Here is a 16657-nt window from a genome sequence, read left to right as displayed (position 1 = left end):
ATGACAAACTGGTATTAATCTTATTAATAAATCTGTTATAAGAACCCTCCTTCATAGCATAGCCTACCCTTCACCTTCTGACCTGATTGGAACCAATTATTGGTTATTTGGGATGAAAAAAAAATTTCTTTTTAATTATATTTTTATAATTCATTGGACTAAGAAGAAAAAGTTTATGTTTTCCCTGCTGGTTTGGAAGAAACTTCCACATTTTCTGCTTGTACAGAGTAGTAAATATATTCAGTTACTGCATACATTTCAGTTGAAGTTGCAGCACACACATAAACACCGTACAACTGTTGCTACATTTTACTGACTCTAAAACTGTGAAGCAGTTGAAAAAAGGTAAGTTTCATCTGTTTTAAATAGAAAATAATACCACAATAGCACTTGTCTCTTTTCCCTGCTTTGTCCAAAATCCGAGCACTAACGCCCTATTCACACTTGAACATTGGTTATCCTCTATCATCGACTTCCTTTAATAATAATATATGAGAATATATTTCCACGGTAGCTAATGGAGACATTCCTACAAATCAATGTGCTGCAGTGATACAGAAATAAAAGCTTATTTCACTGTAATGATGCTTCCAGACTTCCCTTAAGTCAGGTGGTTACTTGCAGTTAATGATCTGTGACATACCACACAAGTAGTCCTAAAAAGACTTATTATCCACTGCATGTGCAACAATATTTGCTTTATGGATGGCTAAATGAATGAAGACATTCAATGTAACTGTAAAAGTAAAATCAAAAGAAAACTTACAAGTAACATGTTTTCTTTAAGTAAAAGAGCTGTGAACATTTTCCATTAATACTTAACCTTTTGCTGGAGCAGTGCAACCACATATAATGCTGGAATCCATAAAGCCCAAGAGCTGTTCAGGGTTAACACTGATTAACTGCCCCCAATCAGAAGTTATAACTTTTAAAAATTTCAGAGAGCTTCAGTCCATAAGTGAAATCAAACTGCACTTATATCACATGGCAAAGGCAGAGATGGAACACTTGCAAAGAACAGAAATTCTGTCCTGGCTTCAAAACAGGTTAGTTGGGGATTTTATTTGTGTGTGTGTGGTTTTGAGTTGGTTTTTGTTTCTGATTCTTTTTCAGTCCAGTAAAACAGATATTGAATGGTTCAAAACCATGTATTTTATGGTGCACTGATTTCCATTTACATAACAATAAAAAGAATAGCAAACTAACTTAAAATAAGCTATAATCCAGCAGCACAATATCTCCCACGACTCTCAGACTGTGCAGACATTCACACATTTTCTGTTTATAATTTTTTTCATTTACTAGACTCAGCTTTTGTCCACCATATGTCCACTGTAGATTAACTATTCCCCTAGGTACAATTAAGGGCTTTCCATTTGTTGTAAGAAGACCTAAGTATGAAGGACGCAGCCAGAAAAAACATTTCTACCTAAACCAAAAACAGAAGCACATTCAGCCTGGACTATGGTTTATGCAGCATCTTTTTTATTAGATGTGTGTCTACATCACTAAATAAACTGCGGACAAGATCCATGGAAACAGCAAGAGATCTCTCAGCATTTCGTTTGTGTATTATTATAAAAATAGGACACATATACTGTTCTAACCTCTATATTTAAACAGTTTATTTCTATTTCCATTTTCAATGACATCTTTAAAGATTTTTCTGAATTTAAGCACAACTGTTAGTGAATGAGAACATACTATTTACTGGTACTTCTATCATACCAGCATTTGAGTTCCAATCACACTAATAACAATCTACCAGGTCTTTGAAACTGGTCTTAGCACACAAAAAATTATGCAAGCAAATATATACTTACATATATATGCATACATGTATACATGTACATATACATATGTGTGTATGTATGTATGTATGTATACATACATGTATGTAATATAATATGTAAGTATATATATTTTATTTTAAAAAGAAGGGAAGAGCAGATTCAAGATTCAGTATGGGATAGACAGGAAACCACGTTCTCCACACTCAGTGAAGTAAGAAAGCATAGCATAAGAACAGAGTACTAACTGGACTAGTTCATAACAACCACCACTTTCCCATTGCGATACCACACAACTAGAACGTTAAAATTGTTATTTCCAGCAGGCAGTTCACACAATATCTAATCTGCTCTGGTTTAAGTGAGTACAAACTTGCTGAGCTTTGTACACCTGTTTCATCAGCACTCTGCTTAACCATACATATCTCAGATTTGGACAACTGGTATAAGAGCAAAATATCTTTATGAGTAAAATGTACATGTCATTCAGTCTCATGCCACACTATAGCAGAAAACTGAGCATGTTCCCTACTGGCCAACCCTATCTGCTGAACATCAGAAAGACAAGCAGGGTAGAAGATGACAACGATCATTAACTGTCTTTTGACAGCACAACAGAACATATTTCTCCTTTTTACTCTCCTTTTTTTGTCTATGTACATCCATCCCTAAAGAGCCACCATCAAAGTCACATACAGATGCCCCAGCAGCAACAGCCTTGTTTTATCCAACTGGCTTAGCAGCTGCTGTATTCACATGACTTCCCATCTAAGTGATGACTTTGTGAAGGATTCTGAAAGAACGGTACAATTAAAACATGGGCTGATTTGTGACCAGATGCAACAGACATTACAACAGATCTGAGCCCGAATGCAGTACATACATCCAGTTCCTCGCGACATCTCCCATATCTAAGTACTAAGGAACAGCAATAAACATTCTGCACACACACTCCTTTTCTTTTTTCTATATGATTTTCTGTGAGCTTGGTAACTTTCTAAGAAGAACCACACCTATAGCATATGTATCATAATTTACTACATTTGTCCACATGGCAGTAGAACAGCAAAAGACTACTTTGGGCTGACGGCAGCCAGCTCCACTACTATGATGTCAAGCATGGTTTATGATTAGAATCTCCCAAGACAGATGCTTTCTCAGTGACATAATTTTATTGCTCAAAATCTTGCATGTTTCTGGATTGCTCCCATCCTTAAAGTAATACCTAACACACTCAGACACTGTGTTAGAAATATAACATTACGATGAAAAAAATAATAATAATCATTCCCACCTGTAATTTCTCCACTTATTAAAGTTTCTAGATAAAAATAATTTTATAAAAGCTAACTGACAATTTCATAAAAATTAACTGACCACTGAAAAAAAATGAAATATATGACTGCAATTTTCTATTAATCTTACAAGTTCGTCAAGACAAACATTCTATACATATTTTAAAACAGGGTAGCATTCTACATTTATTCAAATGAGTTGGTAAATTGACCGTAGCACAGGACAAGGTTTTCATTTTAAGGGAATTTCTACATGTAAGTAGTTTACCCTCCAATCCCATGAGTATGTGCGGGACCTGCTGTCAGGCATACAGAAACTTCAGTTTAATCAGGTAAAAGATTCTGAAGAACACGGGTCCTCGCATTTGCTGTTCAACACTTGTCTTAATTAAAGGTGAAGAATCTAACAAGTGCAAGCCCACAGAAAACAAGAACAGAAAGTAGATGAGGGAGCTTGGAAGGAATGAGAGTGAACGTGTAATTCTAAACATTAATATGCTAGAGTTTCATAAAAAGTATTAATGAAGAAATGTCCTGAGTACAAATGGAGAGACTAAGTGGCTGAGGCAGTAAATGAGTCCAAACCCAGACTGGGTATGTCCTGTTACATATCACGTTCTCATTAGTACAGCATACTAAACACTGCAGGTATCAGGGATGAAGAACGTTTCCTTCCGAATTCAGATAAGATAGGTAAAAAGATTTTACATTGTATGTAAATGCAAGTTAAAGGGTACACTAAAGCATAACCTTTAAACTTCACAATGTAACAACATATCACTTCCTGTTCAGAGATACCACTCCAAGATCAATTAATCATGGCTAAGACGAACAAACGGTCAACATTCTTAATTAGTGTTGATGCATTCTCCTCTGTGCCCTCATCTGTCATGAAGACTGTTTAAAAATCTGAGTTATTAGTCTTTATTGAGGAGTGGATCTGGTTAATATCTCTAGGGATAGAAATCATTCATCCATCCACTATACACTGGTACCTGATAATTCCTAGCCCCTACATAAGCTACAGATAACCTAAGACCATCTAGGTAACTATAAATCAAAGTGAGTGTAGCTCCCATGCAACCTGGGTTAATTTTTGTTTACAATATATCCACTGAAAATGTTGGTAGGACACTTGAGGAGTCTGCTCATAGATTAGTGCACAGGGAAATATATAAAGTAGTAGTCAAGGTAGACAGGAAAGAAATGCATCAGTCATACGTAACACCATGAAACCTCTCTACTTCACACTAATGACCAGAAGATCCACTGTGAATTACTGAACTTTAAATTAATACTACTTGTAAGCAAAGAGCAAAAAATACACTCTATTCACTCAATAACCATAGATTAATTTGTAACATACAATGTAAATCAAAGTATTTTATAACAACATATCTTAGAAGTTACTGCATCAAAGCTCAAAAGCATTAATTAATCTTTACAGTGAGGCTCAGACCTTTATCTCAAGTACAAATTAAGCAGGATATAGCAACACAGATATAAGAACAGCTTAAATATACTTCATATCAAATAAAAATAAAATGAAATTACGAAGAAAGTAACATTTAAGATTCCACAGCAACTGCAAAATTTGGGATCACGATCTTATGATTTATAATTAATACAAAAAAGAAATTTGACATTAAAATTTATAATTATATTTGTCATTTACCAGACAATATAGGATTAGAAGGTAGAGGATTAACTGCCAACCAGAGATAGCTGAACAAAGCAGATCTGGGCAAGATTCAGCTTTCATAAGATCTGACTGAAATCAGCTTTCTACTGTCCCTGATAGAAACTGCAGATGAAAAAACAAGGGAAGGAGTGAAATTTTTATATATGTATATATATATTATTTTTTTTAAAAAAAAAAAAAAAAGCGCCCAGGAGGAAGATAGTCACCTTAAGAAAGTACTGCTTTCACAAAGGAGAACTGTATCTCTGAAGCTCGTTTTCAGAACTGGGCAATGACAGTCCTTCATTTTAGCTAGTATGGAAGAAAAAAAAAAAGGGCTAGGTAAGGAGGATTGGAGATCTGGAATTCAGATCTCAATTCACATTATTCTATTATTTTCAATTAAGGTTCTGATGGATGAGAGATTGCAGACCAAATAGAGCTTCATATGTAAAAATTATTTTCCTAGTGTTCCATAAGAAAATCTTAATTGCTTACTATTACAGCAGGATTTTCCAATCACTGAGGTTAATTATTATGCTTTCAATGGGCATAAAGTAGCTTACTGTATTCATTCTTTTAATCTAATGCAGTAGACAGTAAAATGGAAAAGTCAAAACTAGCACTGATGCATTCAAATCACAGTCGAACATTTTCTGTGGTGTAATATGAAGAAACTCCAAAGAAATTTAAGAGTGATTACAAATTACTGTAACAAACAAATCATTAAGGCTTATAGCCTTATAAACTGCTGTACTTGAAGTAACCTGCTTTCAGTAACAAGATTATCCAAGGAAACTATGTTATCTGATAGAATTAGTAAACAGTTTTCTATATGACACTGGGAAGGTAACACTGGGATGGTTTCACCTACATAAAAAATCTGGAAGCTATCTAAATGCTGGCCCAACATTTCAAATACCATGCAGTTATTTTCAATCATTCAATTTATCAATTTAATCCTGATTGTTAGAAATAACCCCCATCCATAAAAAGGGGGAAAAAGGAAAAAAAGGAAGACCCAGTGAACCACACGCAAGTCAGATTCAACTCCATGCCTAGGAAGATCACAGAGCAGATCCTCCTGGAAACTGGATGTGACTGATGAATGCTCCTTGGGCACCTTACTAAGAATGGCCTCGACTCTGTATAACATTGCTCAGCGCAGCAACTATAAACATCGGTGTGTTACAACATAGTTGTTCTCCTAGAATCAAAATGTAGCATCATACCAGACACTCTAAAGAAAACAATTCTGACCCAGCTGAAACTAATAATAGGTCAAATAACATCTGACAAATTTGGTGGCCTTCTATAATTGGGTTACAACAGGGCAGATAGGAAAGAGCAACTGACATCTGGACTTATTCAAATCATTTGACACTGTTCTACAGGACATCTGTGCCCTCAGATGTACATGCATTTGAGGAACAGACCAGTCAGTAGATAAGGAACTGGGTGGATGCGCACACTCAAAGAATTGCAGTCAACAGTTTGAAATCCAGATGGAGACTTGTGATAAGTGGTGCTTCTTAGGGGCACTATTTAGCTTCTTTGTTGGCAAAATGGATGGGATTGAGCTCACTCTCAGCAGGTGTGCAGATGACACCAAGTCTTGTGATGTGGTCAATATGCTGTAGGGAAGGAATGCCATCCATAGGGACCTTAACTGACTCAAGAGGTGGGTGTGGGTGAACCACATGAATTTCAACAAGTACCAGGTCCTGCACCCAGGCCAAGGCAACTCCAGGCAGAAACAGAGGTTAAGCAGAGAATGGACTGAGAGCATTGGTGGATGACAAGCTCAACATGAGTCAGCAGAGAGATCTTGCATTCCAGAAGGGCAACTATATCCTGTATTACATCTAAGTCTGGAATCCTTAACATCAGAAGGGCACAGAACTGATAGAGCAAGTCCAGAGGAAAGCTATAAAGGTTGTCAGAAGGCTGGAGCACCTCTCCCATCAAGCTGACAGAGCTGCAGTTGTTCAGCCTGGAGAAGAGAAGGCTCCAGGGTAACCTCACTATAATTTTCCAATACCTACAGGGGGCCTGCGGGAAAGCTGGAAAGGGATTCTCTGTGCAGGAACGTACTGGTAGGACAATGGACTTCATCTACAAGCATGTGGATTTAGATATTTGGAATAAATTCCTAACTTACAGTGGTGAGGCACTGGAACAGGCTGCACAGAGAAGATTCATACACATAATTCCTGGAAGCGTTCAAGGCTGGAATGAATTCAGCTCTGGGCAACCTGATCTAGTAAATGGGGTCCCTGCACATAGTAGAGGTTGGTAAAACTTCCCTGGTAGCTTCAACCTTTTGTAATATGCAAGAATCAATATTATGCTTGTGTAATATTTAGTCTCTTTCCCTACCCATGCAGTGCCTGACAATAACCTCTCACAGACAATTAAAGTATTGAAGTGAAAACCTTCATAGACATTCTTCTATTATCAATGTCATAAAAGCAATACACTTCTAAAACTTTTTTTTTTTTAATCATACTGAAATAGAATTAAAGCAAAGTAATGACTTCTGTAAAATGCATCTCCCACATGCCTTCTTTTGAGCGACACCTAGGAGCTCATGTGTGCAACAAGAAGCATCCTTAGGATCACAAGAAAGCAATACTTTGCTTTCTTTCCTTATATACAATTTATATTGGAAAGGAAAGAAGGTAGCAAGTACAGTGTTCCTCCTGCTGTTTTCTGAAATTGAAAACTCCTTCCCCAGTCTGCCTTCACCACTTTATTTCTGCAGCTACTTTATACTGCTCTCATCTTTATTAGAAAAAGCAGTAAGAGTGAGGATCCAAACCTCAGATACGCTAATAAGGATGTTTCTAGATTTCTTAACTGGAAATGAAGGAATTTGGATAAAAATCTATCTGGGGAACTAAATGGGTGATGACTGCATAAAGTGGTATACTTTGTTGGGCAGAAGAACATTATATCTTACTTATATAATGAAAAAGAAGTTAATAATAATCCCAAAGAACAACAGGTAACAAGTAACCTTGTGCAAAATCAGAAATAGCATTAAAAAAGAAGTATAATACACGACTCATAAACATCATGCCCAGCGTGCTTACTTTAAGTAATAGATACCAGCTCTTAATTTACCAGTCTCTTGATATACAGAATCGTGAAATATACCTGTTGTCAGATCCAGGAATGCTTCCCAGCTCTCCATTCTAGAAGTATGCCATGATTATATCCTGAAGCCCTATCAAATTCAAACATGGATGAGAGATCTCTCCACTCCTGCATGCTGCTCTCCAAGAAAAGAAAACACAGGCAGAGAGATTGCAACAAGTCCCTCAACCTAACCACCCAGAACCTTGAGGTGCACCCAAATATGCCGTATGTACATAATATTGCACAAGACAGTACATGTTTCAATTTACTAGTGATATATGCCCTGTGACTCTTCTTCACTGGAAAGCAATATCCAGAGTGTTCCAATTAATATTTAAATACAAATAACTTACTTTTATTTCCAACCAAGGCCACAAGTGGCTGCATTTCTGATTCTTCAGTCACTTTTTTAACTGCATTATACCAGTCCTCTAAATTTTCAAAGCTCTGGCAGTTGGTAATATCATACACCAAAAGAATACCCTGAAGAAAAAAATACATTTAAAACGTTACAAGTTGTAAAAATATTTTTAACATGGTAAAGTCTAATTTATTATTATAGTAAAATAGGTCATTTAAAATTAATCACATTTTATCTTGTAAGGAATTAAACAAGAGTCAGTACAAGCTGATATAATAAACATGTTGTTACAGTATTTCTCCTGCATTACAAGTGATCCAAATTCAAACACTAGCTGATCTACAAAAGCAGAGTAAAATGGCAATTCAGGAAGATGCACAATTAGTTATACTGGAAATATGCCAAAAAGCATGTGCAATATGAAAAATAAAAAAGGTATTTCTTACAAATCATAGAATCATATAGCATGGTAAAAATCACACTGGACATAGACTTATTTCTGCAAATCTTAACTGTAGCTTAACTCTCCCCTCCTTGGAAAAACAAAACAAAACAGAAAATGTGCTCAATTACATATTCCTACATACTGCCCAACTTACTGCAACTCCACTCTCCTTTGGAAAGAAAGGCCACATGCCTCCCTTAACTGCTGTAGTAGACAAGCAAGATGCAGTACTGGCAGTCTTTTTGCCTTTCAAAGAAATGCTAAAAACATAGTCAGAAGTCAAGAAGAAGAGGGTGCTTCACGTATTTCAGAGGCTGCAAGTAATAAATACTCCAAATAAGCATTGTTGAGTATCTTGTTCATAAGGAATTATGTTAGAATTCAATTCTATTGTGCTTGTAGAGCTCACATCTGGAAAATATCCCTGCAACCGCACACTGTCCCTTACATTAAATATTCATCAATATTCTTAAAAAGAAAAAAAAAGAAAAAAAAAACCACACAAAACTAGTTGGTTCAATGGTTCACTGTCAACAGAAAAGATTTTCCAAGAAAAGCTTTTCTGAGGTTTGTCCAGGCTCAGGCTTTGCTGAACTGTTTCATTAGTAGTACGCAAGATGACAAAATACAGTGCAAGCATTAATTTCAAAGGATACAACAAACTAGCAAAGACTGTAGTAGTATTTGAGTAAGTTTAGATTATAAGATGAGAAACAGTCTAAAAATAATAGGATGCAGTTCAATAAGTACCATGACAAGTTCAAAAGAAGCAATAATCAACAGCACAAGGATAGGAAACACCTGGCTTTCTAACAGATTCTACAGAAAAGGATCAAGGAGTTACAGTAGATCATGGTTGAATCTTATTTTGTAGTCACAAAAACAATTATCATATTGGCATGAAACATTCCAGGTGAAGTACTGCATCCAGCTTTGGACACAATGTCAAGAAAAGGGTAGGTTAGAAGATAAATAACAGCACCAAAAGCTTAGAAATCCTTACATCAGAAAATTTTTAAAACCTAGAATGCTTTAACAAACATTAGACTCATGGATAACGAGCATCACAATGAGGGTAAAAGGTTCAAGAGAAGATTGCATGAGTCCTTTTTCATGTGTTCATACACAGTTTGCAGATGACGCTTGAACTGGGAGGATTAAGCTGATACTCTTAAGGGCCTGGCTACCATTCCATACGTAGGCAAGTTCAAGGAATGGGCAAACAAGAACATTCAACATTTAGCAAGGAGCAAAGCCCCATAGCTGAGGAGCAATAGATAACACAGGCTGGGAACTGACTGGAGAGCTGAACTGAAAATGACCGTCAGGTCTTGGTAAACAGCAAGCCAAATCAGTCAGCGATGATCCCTGGCAGAAAGGATAGCAAGCAGGATTCTGAGCTGCATTAGCAGGAGCACAGCCATGTGAGCAAGAGAATCACAGAATCACACAGAATCACAGAATGACCTGGGTTGGAAGGGACCTCAAGGATCATGAAGTTCCAACCCCCCTGCCAAAAACTTCCACATTTACTAGATCAGGTTGCCCAGCGCCCCATCAAACCCGGCCTTGAACACCTCCAAGAACAGGGCATCCACAACCTCCCTGGGCAGCCTGTTCCAGGACTTCACCACTCTCCTAGTAAAGAACTTCCCCCTAACATCCAACCTAAATCTACCCTCCTTCAACTTAAATCCATTTCCCCTTGTCCTGGCATTTTCAGTCCTTTTGAAGAGTTTAATCCCCTCCTGGATATAGGTTCCCTTCAGGTACTGAAAGGCTGCAATGAGGTACTGAAGGGCTGCAAGAGTTCTAATCATAACCAGTATTTGTCAGATCACATCCAGTTTTAGGCCCCACAAGATACCAATATACCACAGTAATTTCAGCAGAGGTCCACCAGGACAACCAGAGGCTGGAGCACTTGTCCTGTGATAAAAAGCTGAAGGAACCAGACTTGTTTCAACATGAAGAAGAAACATCTGTGCAGATTTCCCATATCCATGAGGAGGCTACTGAGGTAATAGAGATAGGTTCTTCGCAGTAGGAACCTGAAACAATGGCTGTAAGTTTGAATGAGAGCTTCTGACTAGTTAAAGGAAAAGCTGCTTTCATGCAGGCATGGCTTCAGAGGAGGGCAACAGATCCTACTGAGATCCCTTTAGTCCCCATCCCCTTTCTCTGCAAATAAGTGAACACAGCACACTTCTTGCAACAGGAGTCAAGTCAGCAGTGTCTTCAGTGCTGAAGAATTAAGCATTTAATGTTGACTAACTCTGTTTCTACTAATTCTTCACAAAATGCTACACTACTACAGATGCTCTCACCCTGTACGATCAGAAGAAAGAGCATTCATGGAGGATTTACCATGAAAGACATTGCTGAATGAAGTTTGGAACTAGAGCTCACCTGACTTCCTTTTTGCCCCCTTCTCCATGAAATAAACCACTGCCATGAAAGCACTTTCATTTCTCAACCATTCTCTTTTTTGAACCTTGTCAGTACTTGTTATACTTGGCAAATACAACATCTCAGACTCTGAGAAAAACTCAGCACACCATCCAAGTCATAAAGAATACTTCCTGCCTAGAATTCTGCCACAAAAGCACTCTCTAAGCAGCTTAATATGTTGCGAATAAGGACCAGGCATAATGCCACAGCTAAAATTTCTCATTTTTTCTTTTAACTGAAGATAGAAACTCCATCATTGCTTTCACAAAAGAAATATATTTTCCACAAGCTCACACTATCTACTCGTTCCGTACTCTATATACTGTAAAATCTACTATTTCCCTATTGTACGTGAGGAATTGAGGTGGAAAATTAACACTGGCATTTTCTTTAATAACACAAAAAAGTAGCATGTCCTCTGCCATGAAAAAGGCATATTGTCATCAAAACATGGCATATTGTCATCCATATGAACAGCATGTTAAATTGTCTCATCTGAAGCAACGGAGCAAATAGAACCTGCTTACACAATTGCAGCCTAATAATGGAGGCATTTTGCTTATATGAGTGCAATACATGAGTACTTTCTATCTCAGAATTATAAGATATATTTTAAAAATAAGCCACTGGAAACTGAGAATATTGCAGAAATGATTCCTTGGTCTCTAGGTAAGGCAGAGTGTGCTGTACTCTTTCTTCTGTTAACAAACCAGTTTATGAGGAAGCACATGCCAGCTCTCGTAAGGATACTTTAAACTGGATATATGGATAGGAACAGCAATTACAGCTTAGAGATGGGAACATTTCTGAGATATTTACCACACATACAGCAACAGTACTATTATACAAGAGAACTGCCATTACAGAAGTACTGTAACAATATTCAACTAGTCAATAAATTCATACCAGACAATCGACACTTAAAAGATGTCAAGTTCATGTCAGAATTTGTCACAATAAAAGAAAGCAACTGAAAACAATAACTACAAAAATTGCTTTGCACTTCAGGCTTCTCCCCAGCCACCCTACTTCTACAATAGACTTCAGTATGATTTTTTTTAAATTCTTATGAAACATTAGAGCAAATTTTTAGTGTTCTCCCCTGGAGTAAAACTGAATTTTTGCTGAGTAGTAATACCTTGCAAATCTGCAGAAATACTATTTTTACAGGACAAAAAAAAAAAAAAAAATAGGTTTACAATGTACTCATAATTAACCACTGTTGCCTTAAGTGATATTGAGGATATGTGTACTTAAATACATTACATTGCAGCAACTCAGTCACGTGAAATAGGACTGTTCATCAGCTCAGCTGTGGTAACTGACTGACCTCTCTTAGCCTCTCAATTATGAGATAAACGTGCTTTAATTTGTGCTGACAAAAAGTCATTCCTTAGCAACTTTCACTTATAAAGATCAAAGACTTCTCTCCAGCTTGTAGAACTCCACTGGTTCAACAGTGAAATTCAACTACCACGATAGGATGCAGAAACAGTATTGGTTTAGATCCATGGGGAGGAAAAAAAATAAATAAAAGCAAAAAAACAAGTGTTTTAGGACAGCAAGTGAATTGCAGTTTCTCCGACTACAACCATGCAAGAAAATTAAGTAGCTGCTCATCTGCTATTCTTACTTTTAAAGATGACAAGGAGATGAGGGACCTCCATCAAAAATGGAACCATGACTTAACTATACAATCTATCCCGTAAAACTGACTCGGTTCTAATCAGAAAACTTCCAGTGACTTCTAAAAAAGTACACCTGGATCCCCTGCATACTCCCCCTGCTGTCCTGATCATGTTTCAACTGAGGTGACGTGAATGATTTCAACTGTTTCAGATTCTCAGAACTTCCACCTACAGATAGTCTATTTTTTAGGCAGGTCTACCACACAGTTGAATTGCTGAGCAGAAAACCAAGAACTCAGCCACTTGTGATTTCTGAGTCTCATCATCCAGACGAGCAACGTTAATCATGCTACAGCTACCTGTACCAAAGCATGATGCACACTGGAGGCACATCACATGCTGTTCTACGCACATACTTTTAAGTTGGAATGATTCAGACTTGCAAAATACATGCAGATGAACACAATTTCCAGAGCACAACCAAACTGTCTGCATTATGTTTATGTACACCGTTTGCATTTCAAAATCAAGATGTTGAAAATCCCAGTCGCACCACAAAAGCTGACCAGGTATAACACATCATAGGTATACATGCTTCTTTTATAGAAGCCTTTGCCAGAATTTCTCCAATATTTAAAGAGTTTTCTTGTACAGGGGAATCCAAAACTGAACACAGTGTTCCAATGTAGTCACAAAAATATCAGAGAACAGGATAATCCCTTTGTTTGACTTGCATCCCCTCAACCTCTCCCCACCCAAGAACTCCACCTCCTAAGACTTCTCACTGAATGACTGAGGATGGAGAGAACATCTGCAGCTCATCTAGTCCAATACTACAGCACCTGTGCAGGACTATGTCCAGATGACTTTCGAGCATCTCCACAGAGGGAGACTCCACAATCTGTTTTGAGCAGCCTGAGTCAGATCTTGGTTAATGTCATAGTACAAATAGCATTCCTCAATGTTCGGTACTGTGCTTCAGTTTGTGACCACTGCCTATCACTGGGCACCAATAAAAGGAGTCTGGCTATGCCTTCTTAACCTTCTTTACGTTGGCAAGCCTTTTCTTCTCCAGACTGAACAGTCCCAGCTCTCTCAACCTTTCCTCACATGCGAGATGCTCCGATCCATTAAACAGCTTCGGCGGCTCTTCGCTGGTCACCCTTCAGTTGATTCCCAGCCAATACTGCTGCACAAGGTTATTCTGTCCTGGGTGAAGAACTTTGCCTTCTCTGAACCACGTTTCTGCAGACCCATTCCTACTATATATCATGGTCTCTCTCAGGATCAGCTCTCACCTACAGCACATTGACCCTTCCTCCCCAGTCTGGCATCGCTCACAAACTTGCAAACAATGTTTTGTTCCATTGTTCACAGGATTAATAAAAGACATTAAATAGTATCAACCCCTAAGGAAATCAATTTATAAGCAGACACCAGAAAGGCATCAAGCTATGGAAAACTTCCAGCTTTCTGTACACTTCACCAGTCACCGTGTGATCTGTCCATTCAACCTCTATTGGTGTTGTGTTTTTGGTTGTTGTTTTTTATTTTTTTATTATTATTATTATTTTATTAATGTAATTTCTCCTGGTATTAATAATAAAGATTTTGCTGAAGTCAAGGTAAATGACATCTGCTGCTCCCCTCTCTGCAAAGTGCCATAGAAGGCAATCGAGCTGGTTGGGTCTAATTCCATGCTAGCTCCTCCCAGTTCATTTCTTGCTGCTCTGCTGTCTATTTACAGAATGTTTTTCCTTCTAAATACTCCTACTTACTCTACTTCATCTTTCCCTTTCTCCTTTTACAAAGATACAGATGCTCAATATTAAATAAGCTTCTGCCTGAAAGCTGAAAGTGCTGCTTTTCAGAATTACTCTTGGTGTTTTGCACATATATGAAAATAAATATAGTTTTATCTGTCTTCAAAAGATGCTGTTACAAAGCTAATAGAAAAGCATGTTGAAAATCAGCTCAAATGGTAAGAAATCTAATAAAGAAGTTGACTTGGGGAAGAAAAATAGGCTTACAATGAAGAGATGTGGGAGAAACAAAAAGAGATTGAATGCAGGTTTTTATTTTTGTTGTTAATGAATGATTTAAAAAACATATTACTGTGCCCTTAAACTTACTGATAACTTTTTCACCTACTTTGGGGCACTGACATTATTAACTTTATGATGTACCATCATTCATAAGGAACTCCTAAGGTTTATCACCAAACTCAATATAGGAAAAAGGTTAATTGCCTTTTATTTCTTTCACTGAGTTTACTTGGGGCATATGGCATCAATTTGTGATTAATCAAATTCTGCCTGTCATGGAAGTCTGTTGCTTGGTGTATCTTTCACAGGCAGCAAATTTTTTTTATTAGAGAAATAAGAAAAGAAAAAACAACTATAGAACAGATGCAACAGCTGAAAACATTTAGATCTTTTTTGAAAGTGACAAAATGATTAAATAAAGGCAAACTTATGAATTTAGCAACTAATGCTATTTAATCTCCCTAATTAATCATTCCTGTGTTGTCTTTATTAGTACAAAACTTCTATCCAAGTTTTAGAATTCCATATTCTTTCTGCTTAAATCACTGTAGATTTTACAGAAAGATGAATTTGTTTTCTGATAAATGCAATATTAAAACGTGATGTCTACTGTTTTCATTACCAACTCCAAGTTTAAAAACAGAGTATGTTTTAGGATCAATCATGTTAGAAACTTTGGCAAATAGTACTTCCTCTTAAATCAGTCAATAACTCAGGATACTATTATAATATAAAGCACCTACCTAAACCTACTACTCATTTTATACTGCTTACTTAGCTTAAAAATAAAATAAAACAAATATTCATGGACTGGATTTCTGTGGAAACACTTAGCTACCTGGTTGTCTCCTTTTGTTTGCCCTCTTATAACCTCAGTTGTATGTATGAGTTTAATGGTGTAGGATTGCTCTTAATTTCCTCCTTCTACTTCTTCTCCCCAGGAGGCATCTCCTCTAAAAGCAGTCACTGTATCAACCATGTGGATACCCAAATCACCTTTACTATTTACTATGATTGCTTTCCTTAACTCAAGAGAAAAAGCACAGAAACATACATCTGTTCTTAAGTTATTCAGATCTACAAATGCACACACTTACTTTGCTTTTTAAATCAGCTTTTAAAAAAACAACCTACAATAGCATGTTAATATCAATTATGTTTAGATTCAGCAGAGATTCAAGATCTACAAAGCAACACACTGCAAGATATTTATAATTTTGAGAACACAGTTTCAATTAATTCCATATAATTACTATATCACAATCAATACTGTACCTGAGCTCCATAAATATATTTATCCAGCATCTTGCCTCCTATTGTTTGTCCCCCTACATCCCACACTTGAAGAGTAACATTCAAATTTCCTGGAAAAGAAAATTATACAGGTTACTACGTAACCTGGAAAGCTTAGATACAATCAATTTATATTATCATGGCAGGTAATATCTCTTAGCATATCAACAGTAATAGCTTTTTACAAGTATAACACAAATAGTAACCAAATTTAAAGACAAAGACAACCATCATTTGGTAAAAGAAATGTCATTTGTGTCCAGGTAACCCATTACAGTGTCATAAAACCATAGCTAAATATTCACATTTCAACATAGTTACTTCACAAAATCGTACACAAAGTTTATCATCCTGACTAGAAGTTATACAACATACTTTACTCAAGGAATGCATAATAACTTCACAGGGAAATTTCTACAGTGCAGCGCTTGAAAGTGGAAGGTAACTGTGTCAACCTAACCATATTGTTTCATGTTCTGTGTCCCCTTTTCCTTCCACTTCCACATCTGTAAGGAAAATTCATAGAG

At 36.9% G+C, this 16657-nt stretch overlaps 1 protein-coding gene across 5 annotated transcripts in view; it reads right to left on the bottom strand.

The window, feature by feature from the left end:
• The window catches only part of RAB28 (RAB28, member RAS oncogene family), a 58131-nt gene that overhangs the window by 31040 nt on the left and 10434 nt on the right, over positions 1-16657 (bottom strand). For 4 of the 5 annotated variants that reach the window (XM_015862914.3, XM_085545734.1, XM_015862911.3 and 1 more), the window contains 2 exons: positions 16113-16201; positions 8261-8390 (listed from right to left, as the gene is read on the bottom strand). In XM_015862914.3, coding sequence (XP_015718400.1) covers positions 8261-8390; positions 16113-16201 — 219 coding nt within the window. Of the gene's footprint in view, positions 1-7948; positions 7996-8260; positions 8391-16112; positions 16202-16657 lie in introns of those variants that run through there. The other variant, XM_085545735.1, reaches the window with a different exon arrangement.

This window comes from Coturnix japonica, chromosome 4 (assembly GCF_054131305.1).
Source record: "Coturnix japonica strain WE chromosome 4, WE-NBRP24, whole genome shotgun sequence".
Classification (NCBI taxonomy): domain Eukaryota; kingdom Metazoa; phylum Chordata; class Aves; order Galliformes; family Phasianidae; genus Coturnix; species Coturnix japonica.
Note: the sequence above shows the minus strand (reverse complement) of the source record. Positions and strands in the feature narration are given on the sequence as shown.